This window comes from Poecilia mexicana, unplaced genomic scaffold (assembly GCF_051168715.1).
Source record: "Poecilia mexicana isolate PSO_F unplaced genomic scaffold, ASM5116871v1 scaffold_7, whole genome shotgun sequence".
In the NCBI taxonomy this organism is placed as follows: domain Eukaryota; kingdom Metazoa; phylum Chordata; class Actinopteri; order Cyprinodontiformes; family Poeciliidae; genus Poecilia; species Poecilia mexicana.
Genome location: NW_028263376.1, coordinates 30858718 through 30878339, shown reverse-complemented (window position 1 = coordinate 30878339; position 19622 = coordinate 30858718). Strand labels below are relative to the sequence as shown.

Here is a 19622-nt window from a genome sequence, read left to right as displayed (position 1 = left end):
AAGATTTAAAGTTTACCCCCCTTTTAAATCTGAACGTGCAGACACACACAGTCCAATTACAGTGGCCATGGCAACTATCAGAGATTATTGCTCTCAGTCAGCGCTGCACGGCTGTCAGTGGAGGCTGTAAGCCTCTGCACACACACGCACACACACATTAACACTTAACGCACACCCACTGAAGACTCCTTCTTCTTTGCACACTCGGAGTCTGAATTAATCCGAGCATCAGTCACCAAACCAACCCCAAAGTCCTTTGTCAGAAAATCTTGTAATGAAGTGTTTTTTCAGTAGTGAGGCATTTTTTTTTGTATATTATGTTCAAATGTCTGTATTTTACATGTTCCAGTCCCTTGTCGAATTATGTGCTCATAAATAAGATTGATCTGCATGTTTGTTTGTTTGTTGTTTTTTTTCCTGCGTGTTTGCATGTGTGTGACATTTCCTCTGTCCCGCGGCGTGGGACTCTGCGCGTTACGCGCGCGGGGAGCGGGAGGGGGGTGGGGGAGAAACGCCTCGAGGACTCTCCCTGGTTACTCCGCCGTCCCACGCACGCGTATCCGCTCATATTCTCAAACCCACGGATGACCCACACAAACTAACATGAGGGCGAACAGCAGCTTGCCAGAGCAGCCCAAGCCAAGCATGAAAACATGCGGAACTTTCTCTGTCCTCCGGCCGCTTGCTAAATTTAGACCTCTCATCCATGCTGCGTGTTTTTTTTGGGGTTTTTTTTGTCTTGCAGTGTTTCTCGTGCCGCACTGACTCCCCTTCTTTTTTTTTTACTCCGTTCTCTTGGTGACTGAGCCTTTGTTACCTAGAACAAAGGCTCAGTCAGAATCAGAAATTTTATTGGTTTATAAAGACTTATAAACCGTCTTTATTTGATTTTTATTTTGTTCAAATTGCAACTGAAAGACGAGCCCCTTGTTTTTTTGTTGTTTTTTTTCTTAGCTCCCTGCCACAGTCGGGCACATTTCTGCAAGCCGACTGCAAAGACCGGATGACAGTTTTTGCTCAGCCCTGTCACAGCAGATTAGGGAGGCAAAGACGAGGTGCTTCCTATTTGCAGGGATTAGAGCTGAGGTGGAGGAGAAACCGCGTAACTCCTCTCTGACTTGTTTTCTGTGTGCACATTCGGAAAATATAGCCTACAAAACAAAACAACAACAAAAAAACTACACAAATTACAGGAATGCTTAATGAATTAGCGTTTTAAGGGCGCTAAAAGACAGACGAGTCGGATGTCAGAGTGGAGCTGTCCGCGGTGCTGCCGGAGCTCCGCATCTGGCCAGCTGCAGGAGGCTCATCATGTCAGCAACGAGTTGCATCCCTTTACAGCCTGAGGAGAGAGCTCATCTGGACTGATGAGGAGCAGGAAAGTCATAAGGCAGAAAAAATACAAAAATAAAAAGATAAAACAAAAATTCTCGAAGCTCTTTAAAAGGGCAAAAAACGGATCTAAATTTTATATTAAACACTCCCCCCCGCCCCTCCCCCAAATACATAAAATAAGATACATCCAATTCAAATGGCTCCTATTTGAATCCTGCCAAAATCGCAGAGCCTTTTGTTTTTCTGCACAAAAATGTGGCCCGCTGCACGCGAATCTGCATGATAATATCGAGGCCCGCGTGTGTCGGCTGTCGGGTGGTGCGCGCTTCGTTTCACAAATTTCAGATTGGTTTCACATGTTAGACTGCAGCTCCGCGGGCCATGGGGGGAGGAAGAGAGAGAGAATGTTGTTTTTACCAGTAAAAGATAAAAAATAAAAAATAAATAAATAAATGGATACGTTGGGCTTTTCCCTTTTTTTTCTTATAGGCTCTCGTCTTAAATAATTTTTTGGACATTTGTAAGGTTCTTTTTTTTTTTTTTTTTTTGCCGAATTACATTTTTAGAAAGACGTCACCTGCTGTTTTTTGGTGGCAGGTGTCTTTGCCATTCCGCCAGATCACATTGTGGTAGCAGGTGTTTGGTGTTTTCTTTTTATTCATGCATCATTTCAGAGGGAATTCTGAAGCTCTGCCTCCAACAGGCCGGATCTTTTTCTTTCTTTTTTTTTTTTTTTACATATATATATATAAATATATTATTCATTTATTTATTTATTTTGTAGGTCGTGATCACTCTGTCGTTAAACTCTCACCCAGGGAATAAACGTCTCTCTCTCTCTCTCTCTCTCTGCCACCAGCGCGAGTCGGGAGCGCGAGGGCTGTGGCACTCTTTGCGGACACGTGCACGCTCCTCGCGCCCCCCACTCCTCTTCCCTCTTTCTCTCTCTGGTACTGATGCTGAGAATCCAGCATCTTTCTGATTCCAGCATCAGACGCTGGATTCTAAACTGAAAAGACTCTTTGGAAAAAAAATAAAAATAGTGCTACAATTAACGAGCATCCGGGACGCGTGTTGGTTTCTTCTTCTTCTTCTTCTTTTGTTGTCTTCCTTTATGAGGGAAGGTGATTTCTGATGGAGTAACATGGATGGACAAGCAAAGAAAAGCGGATGAGGATTTTTCTAACGATTTGGAGGGAACATCAGCTGCGACGACATTCAAAGGCCAACAGGCATGATTTTTATGTAGGAGCGAAAACATCGATCTGCATGTTCTTTTTTGGGGGGGGGGACTAATCTATCAGATTTTCTTGAAGTGAAGAACAAATTGATCTTGGATAAGTAATAATAACAATATTAATAAAACATGGCTCATCTAATCCGACACAAGATCAGCAACAAACTGACCAATGCGGCCCACACGGTGTCCAACAAATCCCAGGCCAAGGTCAGCGGGGTGTTCGCCCGGCTGGGCTTCCAGGCCGCCACGGACGAAGAGGGTCTGGGCTTTGCAGAGTGCGACGACCTGGACTACGACTACAGGCAAGGGATGCAGATGGATGTCCTCCGGGGGGAAGAGGAGGAAGGGGGTGACATGGAGGGAGAAGGGGACGTGGAGGGGGACACCCGCTACCAGAGGGACGGTACCGGTCCGAGGCAGTCGACCCTGAAGAGCGGCGGCTCCCTGGAGGAGGACAAGCCCAAAATCACGTCATGGGAAGCTGGATGGAACGTCACCAATGCAATTCAGGTGCTTTTATCACCCATGTGTGAGTCGGCGGGGGTGGAGAGAAGGTGGAGAGAAGGGTGAGGGGGGGTTACATGTGCTCACAGCCAGCCCAAGGAATAGGCGAAGCAGGCAGCTCCCACTACAACAGTAGAGGGGCAACATCCCACAGGTCAGGTGTAGAATTAAAAACGTTTTTTTGAGTGAAGCAGGGGTAATCCTGGCATTCAGAATGTTAAATGTTAGTTTCATAATTTTCTCTGAATAAATTACTTAGGCGTTTAGACTTCAGCATGCCTAGAAGAAAACAAAATATAAAATTACAACTTCAGCAAAAAAATAATGTTTGGATTTGTCGATTAGATATTTTGGGATGGTATTAAAAAAAACAGGATTAAGGTAAGGTATATTAAGAACAAACTTTAAAAATACAGATATACTTTATCTTAAGTGCTATGAGTCGGCCTCTATGTCTTGCAACTCAATTCAAGCAAAACAATTTAAAATGTAAAGTTCACATACAATGCTGTGAAAGAAACAAATTGAAGACAACTGTACATACATTAACTTACCACTTACCAGTATTTTTTTACAGTGTATATTGGTAGACAAGATGTTCCAACATATTAAATTAAGAAAACATGACTAAAAAAATAAAAACATGTGCAATAAGTTATACAACTATGTACTTTCAAATAACATATTTAGTTACAGCAAAAAATAAAGTTTTCAATAACAGTACAGTAATTGTTTTAAAGCTAGGTTGTCCTTTATTTTAATGTCTTTTTTTTACATCTTCTTATTGTAAGACTGAAATTATATAAATGATTTCTTTCACTCCTTTTAGGTTTATGTAACAAATTTACAGCGACGAGTATTTATTTCGGATCATTTACAATTAACAACAACAACAACAAAAATAGAAATGTACAGAATCAAATTCACTGAAACATCCAGTGCTGTTATATTTTTGGTCAATAAAAGTGTTGTTTATTATATTCTGGCTGGTAAATGCTTTCCTTAATAGTTGGTTATATTAGATTTATAAAGCATAAGCTTCAGTAAAACACTAAATCTGATTAGGGCCCCAAACCTACTTGGATCGTCTCTGCATGCAGCTGCATGAGGCCTGCCACGGGACAAAAGGAGTCACCTTGATTTGACATTTTTACATTCTCAGACAGTCGGAAATGTAAGATTGAAATACGTTGTTTTTGTAGGACTGAAGCAGAAAAAAAAATCTGGGGGGTAGATTTCGGTCGTAATTAAATGCAGAACAATTTCACGCTGCATTCGCGCTTTGTGCGTGAGTCCACTGCGGTGAGCGGCTCTCGCGGTTTATTTATTCAAATCTTTTTATCAGCGGAGCTTCAGGCAGGGCCTGGTTGACATCGATTGCCACGAGGTGCGCTTATCGGCGTCTTCATCAAATTACAATTACAGTCAAAGAAATAAAAATAAATAAATAAATAAAAATATAATGATTGAATGATTCGACGTGGCGCTGACCAAATGGGATGTGGAAACGCATTGTTCATTAACAATAACAGATTGCATTAAAAAAAACAAAAAACATTATTATTCTAAAGCCCATTCGATGAACGTCTTAAATCGTTATTATGTAAGACGGGAGCTGAGTGAGTAAGCCCGCCGCTGCCTGCCCGGGCTGATCGGCCTGTCACTGCGATGCGGGGCCTCGCTTATTATCACTGAGCTGCGCTTCTCTGTCCGCAGGGCATGTTCGTCCTCGGCCTGCCGTACGCCATCCTCCACGGCGGATACCTCGGCCTCTTCCTCATTATCTTCGCGGCAGTGGTGTGTTGCTACACGGGCAAAATCCTCATCGCGTGCCTGTACGAGGACAACGAGGACGGCATCAAGGTGCGCGTCAGAGACTCGTACGTGGACATTGCCAACGCCTGCTGCGCGCCCCGCTTCCCCGCACTCGGCGGCCATGTGGTGAACGTGGCCCAGATCATCGAGCTGGTCATGACGTGCATCCTGTACGTGGTGGTCAGCGGCAACCTGATGTACAACAGCTTCCCCAGCTTCCCCGTCTCCCAGAAGGCCTGGTCGGTGCTGGCCACGGCCGCGCTGCTGCCCTGCGCGTTCCTGAAGAACCTCAAGGCCGTCTCCAAGTTCAGCCTCCTGTGCACGCTGGCGCACTTCGTCATCAACATCCTCGTGATCGCCTACTGTCTGTCCAGGGCGCGCGAGTGGGCGTGGGAGAAGGTCAAGTTCTACATCGACGTGAAGAAGTTCCCCATTTCCATCGGCATCATTGTGTTCAGCTACACCTCCCAGATCTTCCTGCCCTCCCTGGAGGGGAACATGCAGAAGCCCAGCGAGTTCCACTGCATGATGGACTGGACCCACATCGCAGCCTGCGTCCTCAAGGGCCTCTTCGCCCTGGTGGCCTACCTGACCTGGGCGGACGCCACCAAAGAGGTCATCACAGATAACCTGCCCTCGACCATCCGGGCTGTGGTGAACCTCTTCCTTGTCGCCAAGGCGCTCCTGTCCTACCCTCTGCCGTTCTTTGCAGCTGTAGAAGTTCTGGAGAAATCACTGTTCCAGGACGGCGGCAGAGCCCTCTTTCCTGACTGCTACGGCCCCAACGGCCAGCTAAAAACCTGGGGTCTTGGCTTAAGGGTAGGCCTGGTGGTCTTTACCCTGCTCATGGCCGTCTTTGTTCCGCATTTTGCCCTGCTGATGGGTCTAACTGGAAGCCTGACGGGTGCAGGCCTGTGCTTCCTCCTACCGAGCCTCTTCCACCTAAAGCTCCAGTGGAGAAACCTTCTGTGGCACCACGTCTTCTTTGATGTCTCCATTTTTGTTATCGGGGGCATATGTGCCATATCAGGCTTCATCCACTCCATTGAAGGGCTCATAGAGGCCTACAAGTACGACATCCATGACTGAGAGTGGGAGGCTCGCAAAACACACGGTTTTGACCGTCTGGACTTTAAAAGGAGAATAATTTGTGTGAAATGTATTATCTTTTTATTTTTTGCCTTTGTGATAATGTGCAATAAAGAACTCTATTCACCGATCAGGCACAACATTATGACCACTGAGAAGTAAGGTGAAGAACACTGACCAGCTCGTCGTCGTTCCTGTTGGTGGGTGGGATGTGCCCTGTAGCAAAACAACATTTTGTCCTTGAAGGTGGACCAAATTATGGTGAGGTGTTTCCAGCTTTCAGCTGGAGTTAGATTTGACGTCATCTCTATGGGTGGTTGCCCAGGGCTGTGTTAGAAATGGAGCAGCACAGGCACTAAATTAAAACAAATAGCTTATCAGTCAGTTGCACCCTAATTGCCTTTATGCATTTGCAGTCATTGGAGATTCGACACCCGTTTGTGCTGATTAGCTGCAGCCTGGTCCAAATGTTTCAATGCCAGCATTTGAACATGCACTGATTTTCTCATTTGAAGCTACAACACATTTAAGTCGATTTTGTTGTCATTGAAATCCATTCTTATACTTCAGGGTTCAGTTCATCCTCTTCTGCTTTAGGCTTATTGACATTTCCTCCAATGTACTTCCATTTTAACAAAGGTCAGTCTGTGTAAACTACCCTTTTGACTTATTGGCTCTACATTAACTTAACTCGCTTGGTCTTTACTTTGTCAATTGTTAATACAAAATTATTGTTTTTTTGTTGTTGTTGTTTTACCAGCAGTAGTGCTTGTACCACAGTTAGAAAAGTCTAACATAATGAAAGAAGGCAAGTAAGCAAAGACAATGCGATGCTATAGATAAACGTTCCTTTGACACGTACCCTTTCACGGATGCATTATTCTCCGATGGCCGTGGTGTTTGTGGAAATGTTACAAAGCAAAGCCGGTTCAGAAATTGCTTGAGGATCATAAGTCAGAGGTGTTGACTTGGCCTCTGAATTCAGCAGACCTAAATCCAGTGTGGCGTGATGGACAAACAAGTCCAAGTCGTGGAAGCCCCACGGCCTACAGATACCACAGTTCACTTTCAAGGGTCCGTTGCTTTATAAGTCAGGGATGTTTTGGCAGCAAAAGTCAGGACCAACACACTATTAGTCAGGTGGTCATAATGTTATTCCTAATCGGTGTTGTGTAAAGTAGTTTACTCATTCCAAAAAAACAAAAAAAAAAAAACAAAAACAAAACAAAAGTGTATCATTCAGCGGACAGAGAGGACACAAGCTCCGCACCAGAAGAAGAGGGCATTAAAGACTCTGTCCATGTGTTGACCTTTATGCAAAGATTCAGTAAAAATGTCAGTAAGTGTGTCAGTGTTCGTATCTGAGGAATGAAATATGTGGAAAAACAATCAAGTCAATATGTTATTGTTGGTTTTTGAGCTGCTATAGGTATCAATAATCAGAGAAAACAACAGGCACTCATCAGATCAGATGGTGCTCTATAAACCATGAATATCTTCTGTGTAGTGGTCTAAACAGAATGAATACATTTCTGTTGGGACTTGTAGTTTCTTCTTCTTCTTTTTTGATATTCTGAAGTCCTCGTTTGTTTCCTCTGTGTTTTCAAGTGTCATTCTGGATGGAGTGAAATCAAGTGCAGGCAAGTGGATCCTAACTGTGTAATATTGCAAAACAAACAAACAAAAAAGATGCGTGTCTGATAATATTCTGTTCCTATTGAACGTGTTCTTCATTGTGATTTGTTGGAACTACTCATGGTGTGTGAGATTAAGAGTATTTGTTGAATTAAGAGGTAAATAAATGAAATATTTTATTGCTGGTGACTCTAATGTTTCATTGCTTAGAGTCATTTCTACAGGACACTTTTCAACTTCCGTTCTGAATGGTTAATTAAAGTTCCTCTTTTTTCTTTTTTTTTGTAGTGTTAGCACTCAAAGAATACAGTTTTAGTGTGCTCTAGTTCAATAAATTCTTGATAGTCTAATCTACTGCATCTAAGCAAAACATACACACACCCATCCCTCTACAGCACAGACATTTAAAGTCAAACAACAACCACTATTTTCATCTTAAGGATAATAAAAGAACACTTTCAAATTACTGGTCATATCTATTGTTCAAACAATGGGAAAAAATATAATTTCCCGTTTGTTAGTTAATGCCTAAGTCTTGAACAGTTTAGGTATTTTTGATGAGATTACCTACACCCGCTAGCTTAGAAGCAACACAGGAAAATTAAACTTGTGACTTTCAGTTCCTCATACCATCATAGACAACTATCCCCCTGCTATTCTCAGGTGTCAGCCAGTTTCACTTCTCATCAGCGCGGTGCAGGAAGTACAAGTTGCATGTCTTAGCTTGTCTGCAGCCACAGTACGAACAGGCTGAGTTCTCGTCCAGATCAAAAATCCTTCTGCAAGAGCTTTTTAACCCAACTTCATCCGCCATCTGTGCCTCGTTTCAGGTATGTTATCAATGTCACTTTTGCTTTTCAGAGGCTTCGAAACATGCTGGAAAGGATTGAGCTGTTGTTCAAACTGATTTTTCTTTTGTCGTTTTACAGGTAAGGGAGGCACAGAAGAAGAAGAAGGAAAAAAATGCTTCCATGTGTGATAGTAGTTTTTGTGCTCCTGTCGTGCGCGTGTGGAGAGAACCCTGGAGTGCAAGTCATCCTGACAAACAAAGGGCTTCAGTACGGTAAGGGGATGTGAGATGCTCTTAAAACACCCAAATGCTTGTAATTGCTGTTAATCATTGACTATATCACAATCATAGACTTTATGACAAGATATGTGTTGCTTTTCCGGGATAAGGCCTAAAACTTTTTATAATTATTCAAATATTTCTTTAAATTTGTCACATGACACCCTTCAACTCAAAATGGTATGAGATGGATGGATGGATGGATGGATGGATGGATGGATGGATGGATGGATGGATGGATGGATGGATGGATGGATGGATGGATGGATGGATGGATGGATGGATGGATGGATGGATGGATGGAGCAGCAGCTTAGTTTGTTCAGCATATGTCCTGCTCTGCTATCCATGCGCCGTTGTTGCAGGAAAACATGAGGGCACCGGATGGATTCAAGAGAAGTTGGAGCAAATAACCTTTCCTGACATCAGTGGCAGTGTTGACATCCACATCGGAAGGGTTTACTACACACTATCAGGGTAGGATTGTGTTTTCACAGTAACAAGCTTTCACAGCTTTGTGTGTCTACTGGTTTGCCATGTTTCATTCATATAACCTGCAGATATCCCAGACTTCAACGTACATTTCCACCCCTGTTTTTTTTTTTTTTTTCCTCTTGTGTTTTAGTGTGACTATAAAAAAGTGCGACCTTCCAGAGCCTAGCGTAGAGTTTGTCCAGCAGAGCGGCTTGACGACATCGATAGCAGGTCTCAGTTTTGCTCTTGCTGGGGAGTGGAGGAATCACTTTGGTGTGATGTAAGTTCTGATTCCTTTTTGACCTTCAACGCTTTGATTAAAACACGAATGGCCTCATCTTTCCCTAAGACCCGTATTGGTGCTTCCATAGGATACAGTTTTCAAGACATCCTGGCCTTCCAAATAAATAAATTTTTCCAGTTAGTTAGCCAGATTTGTTGAAAGGACGACAGTCTTCACTGCTTTTGCAACTCTACCAGGAAATTATTTTATCGCAGTGGCATCTCAAAACAATTTTGAAAATCTTTAAGTTTTCTTTTTGCTATAATGAGGAAGTTTGTGATTTATTTTACTTCCTGTTTCTACCTCTGTCTTTCACATCAAGTTTAGCATAAAAAATTAGAACAGAAAATAACATTTAACACAGTTTTGGTAAGATTTAGATTCTGAATAGCCGCAAGTAGCAAAATGATAGCACTGAGAAAATGAAGCGCATTATTGTGAGAATTTAGTAAAACTAAGCTACATTTTACTAACATTATTTCAGTGCCTTTCAAGAATATCCACATCCCTTAAAATGGTTCCCATTTTGTCCCATTGGCTTCAAATTTCTATGTCTTTTATATCGGAGGCTAACATGAAACAAATTCCTTTCACAGAAGTGAAAGGAAGAAAAAAAAATACGTACACTAGTTATCGAATTCACTAAACAAAATTTGAAAAGTGTGGCCTGCATGTGAACATGTGTCACACACTTTAATAAAATCTGATGATCTTATGAGACTCCTGAGGAGGAAATGGATCTATCTGGTCACAGACCTCTTCCCTCATTCAAAAAAATAAAACAAAAATAACACGACTGTCATAAGTTTCCTGCAATCCAATTAGTGAACACAGCAAATGAGGAAGAAGGATCTCTGCTCAGATGACACCAGAATGCAACTTTTTTGACCCACATGTAAAACCTTGGTGAAACAAACAACACTGCACATTACCCTGAACAATGTTGAGCCACATGTTGAAGCATCATGCTTTTTCCTCAGGGGAGAGACGTAAATTATTTACATACACATGCTCAAAATCAAATATGTGTTGATTATTGTTTTATATAAAAACCTGCTAAACAGCATTAGTATTTGACTAGAGCTTGGTGAGGTATGCAGCAGCACCACTGATCTTTGTCTTTTAAATCTCCAGACATGACGGCGGATCATTCGACATGGCTATATTTAACATCGACTTGACCTCTGCCGTGCAGCTTAGGAGCAATGCTGGGGGGCGTCTGTCTGTCACCAGCGTCAACTGTAAAGCTTCGGTCGGAGATGTTTCCATGCAGTTCCACGGTGGAGCCAGGTACAGAGAAAAAAAAATAAAAATAATAAAAATAAAATAAACAAAGGGATTTATCTACCTTACCATTGTCAAATCTGTTTTCTTTTATGTCCACAGTTGGATTTTCCAGCCATTTCTCAAGTATTTCAAAGGACATATCATTGGAATAATACAAAGTAGAGTATGTATTTCAGCAAGCCATTCAAATATATTACTGATATTATACTTCTTAATCTGACCACACTGAAAACTGTAAATACCAGCTTGTTTTGTGGCTTGTTTTGTACTCAGATCTGTCCTGAAGTGGAGGACACCATCATGAACTTAGACCACCATCTACAGGCCATGAACGGTACTGCAACATCCTTTAAATAGAATCTCTTCAAATTTAATTGAAAGATTCAAGACTACTGATTGAATTAAAACAATACTTTTTATGTATTGTGTCAGTTTCCTTTGATGTAAACGAAGTTCTTAGCTTTGACGTCCCTCTCACTGGCGACCCTGACATTGAACCTTCGAATATGAAGTTAGGGTTTAAGGTAAGCCAGGGCAACCAGGATGCAAGCTTCAGGAACTGCTTCTGTGTGGCATTATGAACGTGTATTCATGTTTTATGACAGATTGTGTGATCTTCTCATTTGAAGGGAGAGTTCCACAGCATCGAAACTCACGCAGAGCCTCCATTTGTGGCCCAGGAGTTCGTCTTGCCTGAGCTGGCAGGTTATATGCTGTCAGTGGGCTTGTCAGAGTTCACGCTGAACTCTGCCTCATTTGGGTACTTCTCAGCAGGACAGCTCCAAGCCTTCATCAATGACAGCATGGTAGGTGCAGCCACAAAGAGAGAGAGAGCAGAGGAGGAAAATATTGTGAATTTGTGTTTGCGGATTTCTCGGTTTGCCGATGCTTCCATGGTTTACGGTTTCAGATACCCCCATATATTCCTTTCCACCTGAATACCTCAGCAATGGGAGGTTTCATCCCTCAGGTAGGCTTATCTGTTCCGACTTAGTCGCATAGGGGTATCAATTAAGTTTTCTTCCTTTAAACTAAGTATTCTGAAATGTTTCCCTTCCTCCCCCTCTCTCTCTCTGTCCAGCTTCCCAAGATGTATCCGGGTTTGCTGATGAATCTACAAGTGAATGCCAGAGATGCTCCAATGTTTTCCTTCCAACCCGGCTCTGGTGTCCTGGATGTCCACATCTGTGTAAAGGCCTCTGCCACTGAATCCAATGGTACACAGGTCCCACTGTTCACACTCTACATTGTAAGTATCTGTGCTGTTTTACCTAAGAGAATGACCAAATGAATTATGTTATGCACCCTGGCCTTCTAATTTTACATTATAGTGTTGGTAACCCAAATATGAACTGATTTCTACTTTCAGTCTGCTGATATTTCGCATGCCAATCAGCTGGACTAATTCAAAAGAAATCAATAATTTAATCATGCCATATTTTTTTCCTTTAAGGACTCAAGGTTCACCGGTAAAATGATGATTGCCGACGGAAAGCTGAAGGGCTCCATGATGTTGGATAAGTACGCCTTAAATATGTATCAGAATGAAATATTTGACAGCCAAAGTTTTAGCGTCCCTCAAAGTTAACAACACTGCTCCCTTTTAGTGTTACCTTGACACTGGGCTCAAGTGAAATTGGAGACTTTAAGGTAAGTGGCAAGTAAAAGTAGGTCATTTGATTTTGGTTGTGGTGCAATATGCCATGTTTCTGTTTGCAGACTGATGCTTTGGAAAAAGGACTAAAGAGCGGGATGGTTGTGGGTGTAGGCGAACTGAACGGTGAGTTTTAGTTAAATCACTTTGCCCACAGCTCATGATCTCATGACTGATTTCGTCCTCATTAAGTCTTACATGTAATAGCAGCAAATAAATATATTTTAACTATTTAGATCAGATGCTGTTAAGCATTTGTGTCATAAAATATATTTTGTTTTAGCAAAACTGGGAGAAGGGATCATGTTACCAAGAACGAAACACGCACAACTGGTCAATACGGTCCTGAAAATGCAGAAGGTGACCGACTTATCCTACACACATTCATGCTTCTTTGATTAACACAAATGTCTTTTTGCCTGACTGATCATTGTCTGTCTTCCAAACAGGGGTTTGTAGGCATTTATTCAGATGTGCAGATTCTGCAGACAGACAGAAGCTCCTACTTGTCAACATCATACCTGTGAAACATTTTTTGTTGTTGTTGTTGTTCTTGGCTCACACTCCAAATCTGAACTGCTTTAACTGATGTGGTTTGAATCTCTCTCCACGAGAGAAATGCACCTTTGACTGGAATATAAACCTGAATCTACCACACCTTGCTACCCAATGCGTACAAACACGTGAACAGAAAATTAACACGTGTAAAAAAAAACATATGACCATTCGTCTGGTCCTGAGCGAGACAACTGACCAGCAACTGGAAGCATCCTGCTTGTATTTGCTTCATAATAAATATTGACATGCTTCCTACATGGTGTCATGGTCTTTATCCAAACACTGCAACCTTCACATTCTTGGTAAAGTTGATCAAAAACCCATTTACATCAAGTCATTTTTCATTCATAAATGCTGAAATACCAATTAAAAATGTTATATTATGTTCCATTTTCCGAAGGTATAAATATGACGTAGAGCTCAATTCTTTTAGCCAATATGCTGGACTGGAAGAGTCAGATTATTTTGAGCAGGATGATAAGGAGATGGGGAAAAAAAGTCTCCAAATCTCATTAATCCTGTTATAAAATCATTGCAAAAAGTGGGATTTGGGTGAACAGGTCTCCATAGCAACTATTAGAAACCTACTTGCATCTTTTTTTCTGTATTTCCCTCATAGTATCGTTTTTCACTTTTTAGGACTGCTTTTTATGAAGAGAAAAATGACTTATTACCGAGTGGATTTCTTTCAGTTCTTTTAAAACTCCATTTAAATATGAATTTAAAAAAGAAAAATATCTCAAAATCTAAAAAACAAAACCATTACAAATCATCTATTTAAAATAGTAGAGACAATTCAAAAAGCAGACTCCACAGCACTGATGAAACAATGACATCTCTTTTATTTTGAAACAATCCAGTGCTCACTCTTGTTTCTGGTACACGTTTACATTCTCGGAATGTAGCACCATGAAAATATAAATGAGTCTATGAGTATTTACAGCCGATGTTAAAATGTTCCCCATAGAAAAAAAAGCACTACTTTTATGAAACAAGACACTGTATTGAGAGGATAACATGATGGAAACGGTCTGTAAAATATTACTTAAAAAAAAAGATGTTTTGAATTGGTAGCTGGAGTGAAAAAGCCCAGAATTGATAATGAGATCGGACCGACTGTACACTGGTGATGTTACCAACCTTTCATAAGGTAAGAGCTGAATTCTGTAAGAGCATTAGTCTAAACAAACTTCCATTTGCACAAATGAAAATTTTACAGTGAGAAGAAGGAAGTCCATGAAGAGTGCTAAAGTAGACGGACCAAACATCCACTTAGTTTATACGGGTCTCCTCCATTCAGCTAGAACCAAAACTGAATAAAACACCCGCTTCAAGTTATACACAACGAGCAGTTCAACAGTCTTAACAAGTATTCAACGCAACAAAAAACAATACTGACATTTACAAACAGGAAGATGAAGTGGTCAAAGCATACAGAGAGGATAATGTGACAAAGTTCAACCGTAAGCTGGTATTAAATTAGTAAAGTTCTTTGTAACTGATGTTGGCACAGTCAGTGCAGAGATCCTCCGCTGACATTAGGGAGAATCAGCAAAACGCCGAATCTACTCCTTCCATTTTACGTTTGTACCCTGCTGGGACCTTCTTCCACTTATAAAGTTTACATACTGAAAATAAGTTAAACATTCAGACATGAACATTCTTAAATTGTAACATGTAAACCATACAGCATATCCTCACTGTAGAATGGAATAGATCAGACAGACTGCAAAAAAGAGGAGACCAATCAACTATGCTGATAAACCAGCACCTGCATCACATTGTAATCACTTTGAGAAGCTCAAAGCTGCTCCTCCTCTCTTAGGAACAATACTCTACGGCGCCACCTTCTGCTCATGGCTGGCTTTGGACCGCTGCAATCAGAGCACATCGGCAGTGTCAGATTTCTACAAGTACATTGAGAACCTGTCTTTTCTATCACCGACTCCACCTCTTCAGTACCACAACAAGACTAGGTCCAATTTAAACACAGCCTGTTGCACAAAAAGCAGGAAACAGAGAAATGTAACCTCAAAATATGAGCAGCTGCTGAGATTTTTAGCTTCCAGTTGCTCCTACAGCCTGTCTGCTTTTAGAACTGGATGAAGTGGTCAGTCTAAAAATGCTTTGAAATAACAATGAAATGTTACAGCCGGAGAAAAACGAGGGGGACGGAAAAGTTGGCGTTGCCGGGTGGATGTGTAGGCACAGTGTGAATCATTTTTAAAAACACTTCCATGTCACAAAACGACAGTCCTGTGAGCTTCAAGCTCAGTCTGAGTCAACCCTGTTTTTCTAAACCACCTCAGTGTTCCCTGGTATTCTCCTCAGAAACGAGTGGAGACGGTCGGTGCAGACTTGCTGAGAAAAAACAGACCAAGTTCTCGTGGAAAAATCCAGACAAGCATGTGTGGGACCAGAGGACGGGACGGTTGGTTTTAGGCTGTTTTGGCAGATTAGAGGGGGGGACACGGGGGCACGTTTCAGTCTGTCAGTTAATGGTGCTGGAGTAAGCAGAAAATACATTAAAAAGAAATGCAGAGGTCATTTTTCGGTGACAGCGGCTGCCATTGGAACGCGCATGGAGCCACGAGCAGTGGCTGCTAGCTCCTCGATCTCAGTGTTCAGCCGTCTGATGACCCACTCCATCGCCTCCCGACCCTGAAACAGATGTTCACACAAGTCACAAACAACAGGAAACAGAGACTCTTGTCGTAAAAAAAAACATCAAGACAACTTTGTTTTGGTGTTTTGTTTAAAAAGATCAAATAAAAACAGACTCACCTTATTGGCGTTAACAGATATAGTGTTAGCCATGAGTCCCTCTAGATAGCTGCTCAGACTGACGCCTTTTACACTGATCAGCGCCTCCTGAGTCAACACCGTTCTGAAAGCACGAAGCAAATCAATGCCGGTTATAAAAAGCACAACCATCACTCCTTGTTGTGTTATAGAGATTATATACATTAGGACAAAGATGTGAGAAACAACATATTTTGGGCAGATGTACTGCTTCTGGCTACGGCGTACACAAGTAAACCTAAGTCACTTACTTTCCAGGGTCTTCTGGATGCGGCTTGTATGTCAACTTCTCATCGACAGATACGAGGTTAGTGAAGGAGATCTAGGCAGATGAAACAGACACAATTAATGGTTTTAAAAAGCAAAACGTTGAAACAAATCTCAATTAAATTTCCATCCGAGAGAGCCTAGAAAGAGTCATTTTCTAACATGGTTTGCTCCTACCTCCAAAAGTCTTAAAAACAAAACAGATGCTGGTCTTTATTCCCCTTGATTATTATTTTTTTTTACCTTTGCAGTTTTGCACCCGACTCTCTTGGGAGTGTCAATACCTCCAACTATGTGTCACTTTCAGATCAACATTAGAAATGTCAGGCCTGTGCAGTAAACTTTTTGTATCACTTGAATATTGTCTGAATGCCTAAATCTACTCAAATAACCAATTATTTGCAACAAAAAGATATTATGTTATAATTTAAAACTAAAAAATGTTTTTACGACAACATGTCAAGCATCTTCCAGTAGAACAACTGCACTAATTAGGGTTTTCGTTATTATTATTTTCCAATTTACTCCAAAAAAAAACAAACAAATAAAGAAATAACATTTCATAAAGCACCAAAATGCTCAACTCAGAGAAAAAGTACACACAAATTACTAAAATACTGTAAATACTGTAAAAAGGGTTTAAATGACCAGCAGCCAACAAAAACTGAGGCCCTTTGATTGATTCCCAAAGTGGGATCTAAACCCACTTTGGACTCGAGCTTGAATACATTAATTTGTTCCTCTAACTTGGACTCCACACATTCACATCAGTTCTACTTACATTTGTTGACTGCAGCTCAAATGTTTTCTGCTTGGGGTCCACGACTGAATGCTCTTGAACATACGTGCATGTTCTCGTTACTCCAATGATCTGAAAGCAAAGCCACCTGTCAAGCCCAATGCAGACAGAAGAACTTGGAACGTGATTAAAGTCAAAAGTGTCTCGTAGATGAATAGACATACAGATTTGGCTATGGCGGGAAGCCCCCACTCTGTGCTGAGAAGTCTGGTGCTGTGTAGCCGTCCATCTGAGTCAACATTTCTGTCCAGAACGTCAACACCAAACACACTGGGGTTCATCGGGTTGGGGTACTTCTGCATCGCTGCTTTGGTCACCGTCTCCCATGGGTGACTGGTAATATGAAAAGAAAGAGATTATGTTTATTACAGCTCAACGTCCACAAAAAGACTTGAGTTGTTGTCTTCTTCTATCCAGTTTTCTGAACTATTTTAAAATAAGCAAAGCATTTACACCACGATTAAACAAATGGGTACAAAATGGAGTTGAGTTTGGGAGGTTGTTTAACAGCATTTATGCATTAATTCACACCAGCAAGGGGCCATTTTTGAAAATGTTTTGAAAATCAAACATTTTTAATTTTCGACAACCTAATGTCAGAAAAAGTGGTTGTGTTTGTCCAGTTAGACAACATCTACCGGAAGCCGACTCCCTGTCTAGCTTGACCATCTCAGCCCTATTTCATTAAGAAAAGACGGATCCAAGCAGAGATCAGAATTAAATTACATAGAGGGGAAGATAATTGTGCATTGTGCATGAGTAAAAAGAAAAATGGAAGAAAAAAGTTTGCAATGTGTGCGTGCAAACTGACCCAAAGTGTATGTATTTTAAACAATTTATCTTAATATCAACAATTGTAGCTTTTGTCATGCTTATGTTGCACTGTTTTCTTCAGAACTTGCAGGGTGTTATTTTCTTCTTCTCTGCATTGCTGTTTTTCCTTTTTGTATATATTCTTCTGAACTGATCTGGATATTTTCTATCGGTCAAATAATAATTCAGTTTGACATTAGATTTACTGGATAACATAAGAGCACACATTTAAAACTATCAATATTCACTAATAGTATTTTTGCTTTGCTCTGAAAGAAAAAAAAAAAACGGTGTCTACTAAAAGATTGTTATGTCACAGGAACACAGAACTGAATCAATTGCAGCCCGACTGGCCGTTTCCAGGCAGCAGTGCGGCGTTGCTGCGCACTGCGCAGACTCACAGCATCACTACGTAGCAGCTCCCCCAGAAACTTCTAGAAATGGAAAATAACACAAACCAGACTATTGTTCTGCATCTAATTCAGTTCAGCCTCCTGATAGGATCAGAGTGTAATTTAATCCTTGCTTATTTGATGGATGCGCCTCTGCTCCAACACTGCATCACGCCGACAGTTATGTAACAGTGATAATGCTATACATAACGTTAAACTGGCCGCCCTGGAGGCAGATCTGAACCCGCGATAAAAAATAAAAAAAAACTAAAAAACGATATGAGAAAACCACCCGAATTCAAGAAAAACACACGAAAACATCAGTTAATTTTAAACAATGTGACGAAACTTAACAAAAACTAGGGGGGAAAAAAAGAGCTTAGAATAGAAAACTAAAGCTGTCGGTGTGTTAACTCGGCTAACTATCGGTTTACTCCTACTCAATAAAGACTTCATAAGCTAAAATGCCTAAAGTATTTCATGCTAGCCATTATAAGCGGCAACATACATGTCTGATAAACGACTGGCAAGACACTTTAAACCGCTTTCATTCGAGTTACCTAACTTCTCCACAACCTTAGCTGAAGAAGCTAACAACGGTAGCGGTTAAAAAGAAGGAACAACTCAAATTGGCTACACAATAGACAAAACCATAGCTCTGCAACCCGTGCGGCTGGTCAAACATCTTGGCATGAAGAAAGGTACTTACTTGAAAATGTGCTCTGACGCCCAGATCTTCATTTTTACAGGCTTTTCCGTCAGAAGCTCGGGAGCCGGTGACTAGAGACAGCGTGACCGTGAGGAGGAAGGACGACAACCGACTACAGCCCTGCTTTGGGTGTTTGTAGCTGAACAGCGTTACTGCCCCCTAGTGGTAGAACTGCATACTTCACAGCGTTATCCAGAACAATCTACAATTTATTTAATTAATTTCTTTTTTTCCTCTCCTCTAACAGATTAAAATAAATAGGCTACAGTTACTCACTACGTGGTTTTACACAAATTCAGTCTACATTTAAGATTTCTGCCAAAAATATTGTATATTTAAGTGTATTCAATATAAGGGTTATAGCTAAATAGTTTTGCACTAAATTATGAAAAAAGCAATCTCAATATCTCTAAAATGAAAACTGAGCGCTTATAAACAATATTTATGGAAAGACATTCTAAAATAAAATTAAGTTTGGATTTTTTAAATTTACAATTTCAATCAGTCAAAATAAAATAAACCTAATTCATATACAGCATTGCAGAGGGTTTGTAAATAAAAAAGAATGGGTTCAAGTTAAAAATGAATTAAACTTTTTTTTACATCTAGCAGTGATATACACAAGCACGAATATACACACGCTATATTTTAAAAAATGAATACATAATTCTTCGAATTATGCATTTTTAAAATAAATGATAATATTAAAAATCAAATCAAGTACTGAAAAATAAAATGAAGAACTATGAGAATAGAACAGAATAGAATAGAATAGAATAGAATAGAATAGAATAGAATAGAATAGACGATTTAAATTACAAACTCTTTGTTCACATCATAAAAGAAAAAAACAGTAGTAGCATTGTATGGGGTGGCCCGTAACACTGCACATTAATAA

General features: G+C 40.8%; 3 protein-coding genes across 3 annotated transcripts; 2 read left to right on the top strand and 1 right to left on the bottom strand.

Annotated features, from left to right (window-relative positions):
- The first annotated feature begins 75 nt into the window (after positions 1-75).
- Positions 76-6636, top strand: LOC106920251 (vesicular inhibitory amino acid transporter-like). The gene is made up of 2 exons (XM_014991156.2): positions 76-3085; positions 4796-6636. The coding sequence occupies exons 1-2, from the start codon at positions 2702-2704 to the stop codon at positions 5981-5983; spliced, it is 1572 nt and encodes a 523-aa protein (XP_014846642.1). The 5' UTR covers positions 76-2701; the 3' UTR covers positions 5984-6636.
- Positions 6637-8290: 1654 nt separating this feature from the next.
- bpifcl (BPI fold containing family C, like) lies at positions 8291-13197 on the top strand. Its single transcript, XM_014991169.2, has 16 exons — positions 8291-8448; positions 8548-8681; positions 9052-9163; positions 9312-9440; positions 10578-10733; positions 10830-10893; positions 11004-11064; positions 11163-11254; positions 11360-11536; positions 11641-11700; positions 11812-11979; positions 12184-12251; positions 12338-12380; positions 12450-12510; positions 12668-12744; positions 12834-13197. Exons 2-16 carry the CDS (start codon positions 8582-8584, stop codon positions 12909-12911), a joined length of 1446 nt encoding a protein of 481 aa, XP_014846655.2. The 5' UTR covers positions 8291-8448; positions 8548-8581; the 3' UTR covers positions 12912-13197.
- Positions 13198-13764: 567 nt separating this feature from the next.
- LOC106920243 (PRELI domain containing protein 3B) lies at positions 13765-18885 on the bottom strand. Its single transcript, XM_014991144.2, has 6 exons — positions 18725-18885; positions 16975-17143; positions 16793-16882; positions 15996-16066; positions 15727-15829; positions 13765-15603 (listed from the first exon to the last, which is right to left on the bottom strand). The coding sequence occupies exons 1-6, from the start codon at positions 18754-18756 to the stop codon at positions 15487-15489; spliced, it is 582 nt and encodes a 193-aa protein (XP_014846630.1). The 5' UTR covers positions 18757-18885; the 3' UTR covers positions 13765-15486.
- Positions 18886-19622: the final 737 nt, after the last annotated feature.

Bases quoted from the DNA above. Each gene is read 5' to 3' on its own strand.
- LOC106920243 (XM_014991144.2), bottom strand. From the start codon at position 18,756: ATGAAGATCTGGGCGTCAGAGCACATTTTCAA. The intron at 16,883-16,974 runs GTATGTCTATTC...CTTTGCTTTCAG, and splicing joins TTCCCGCCATAGCCAAATCT to ATCATTGGAGTAACGAGAAC. The intron at 16,067-16,792 runs GTAAGTAGAACT...TCATCTGCCTAG, and splicing joins TTGAGCTGCAGTCAACAAAT to ATCTCCTTCACTAACCTCGT.
- bpifcl (XM_014991169.2), top strand. From the start codon at position 8,582: ATGCTTCCATGTGTGATAGTAGTTTTTGTGCTCCTGTCGTGCGCGTGT. The intron at 8,682-9,051 runs GTAAGGGGATGT...CCGTTGTTGCAG, and splicing joins AAACAAAGGGCTTCAGTACG to GAAAACATGAGGGCACCGGA. The intron at 12,745-12,833 runs GTGACCGACTTA...TCTTCCAAACAG, and splicing joins CGGTCCTGAAAATGCAGAAG to GGGTTTGTAGGCATTTATTC.
- LOC106920251 (XM_014991156.2), top strand. From the start codon at position 2,702: ATGGCTCATCTAATCCGACACAAGATCAGCAACAAACTGACCAATGCG. The intron at 3,086-4,795 runs GTGCTTTTATCA...CTCTGTCCGCAG, and splicing joins ACGTCACCAATGCAATTCAG to GGCATGTTCGTCCTCGGCCT.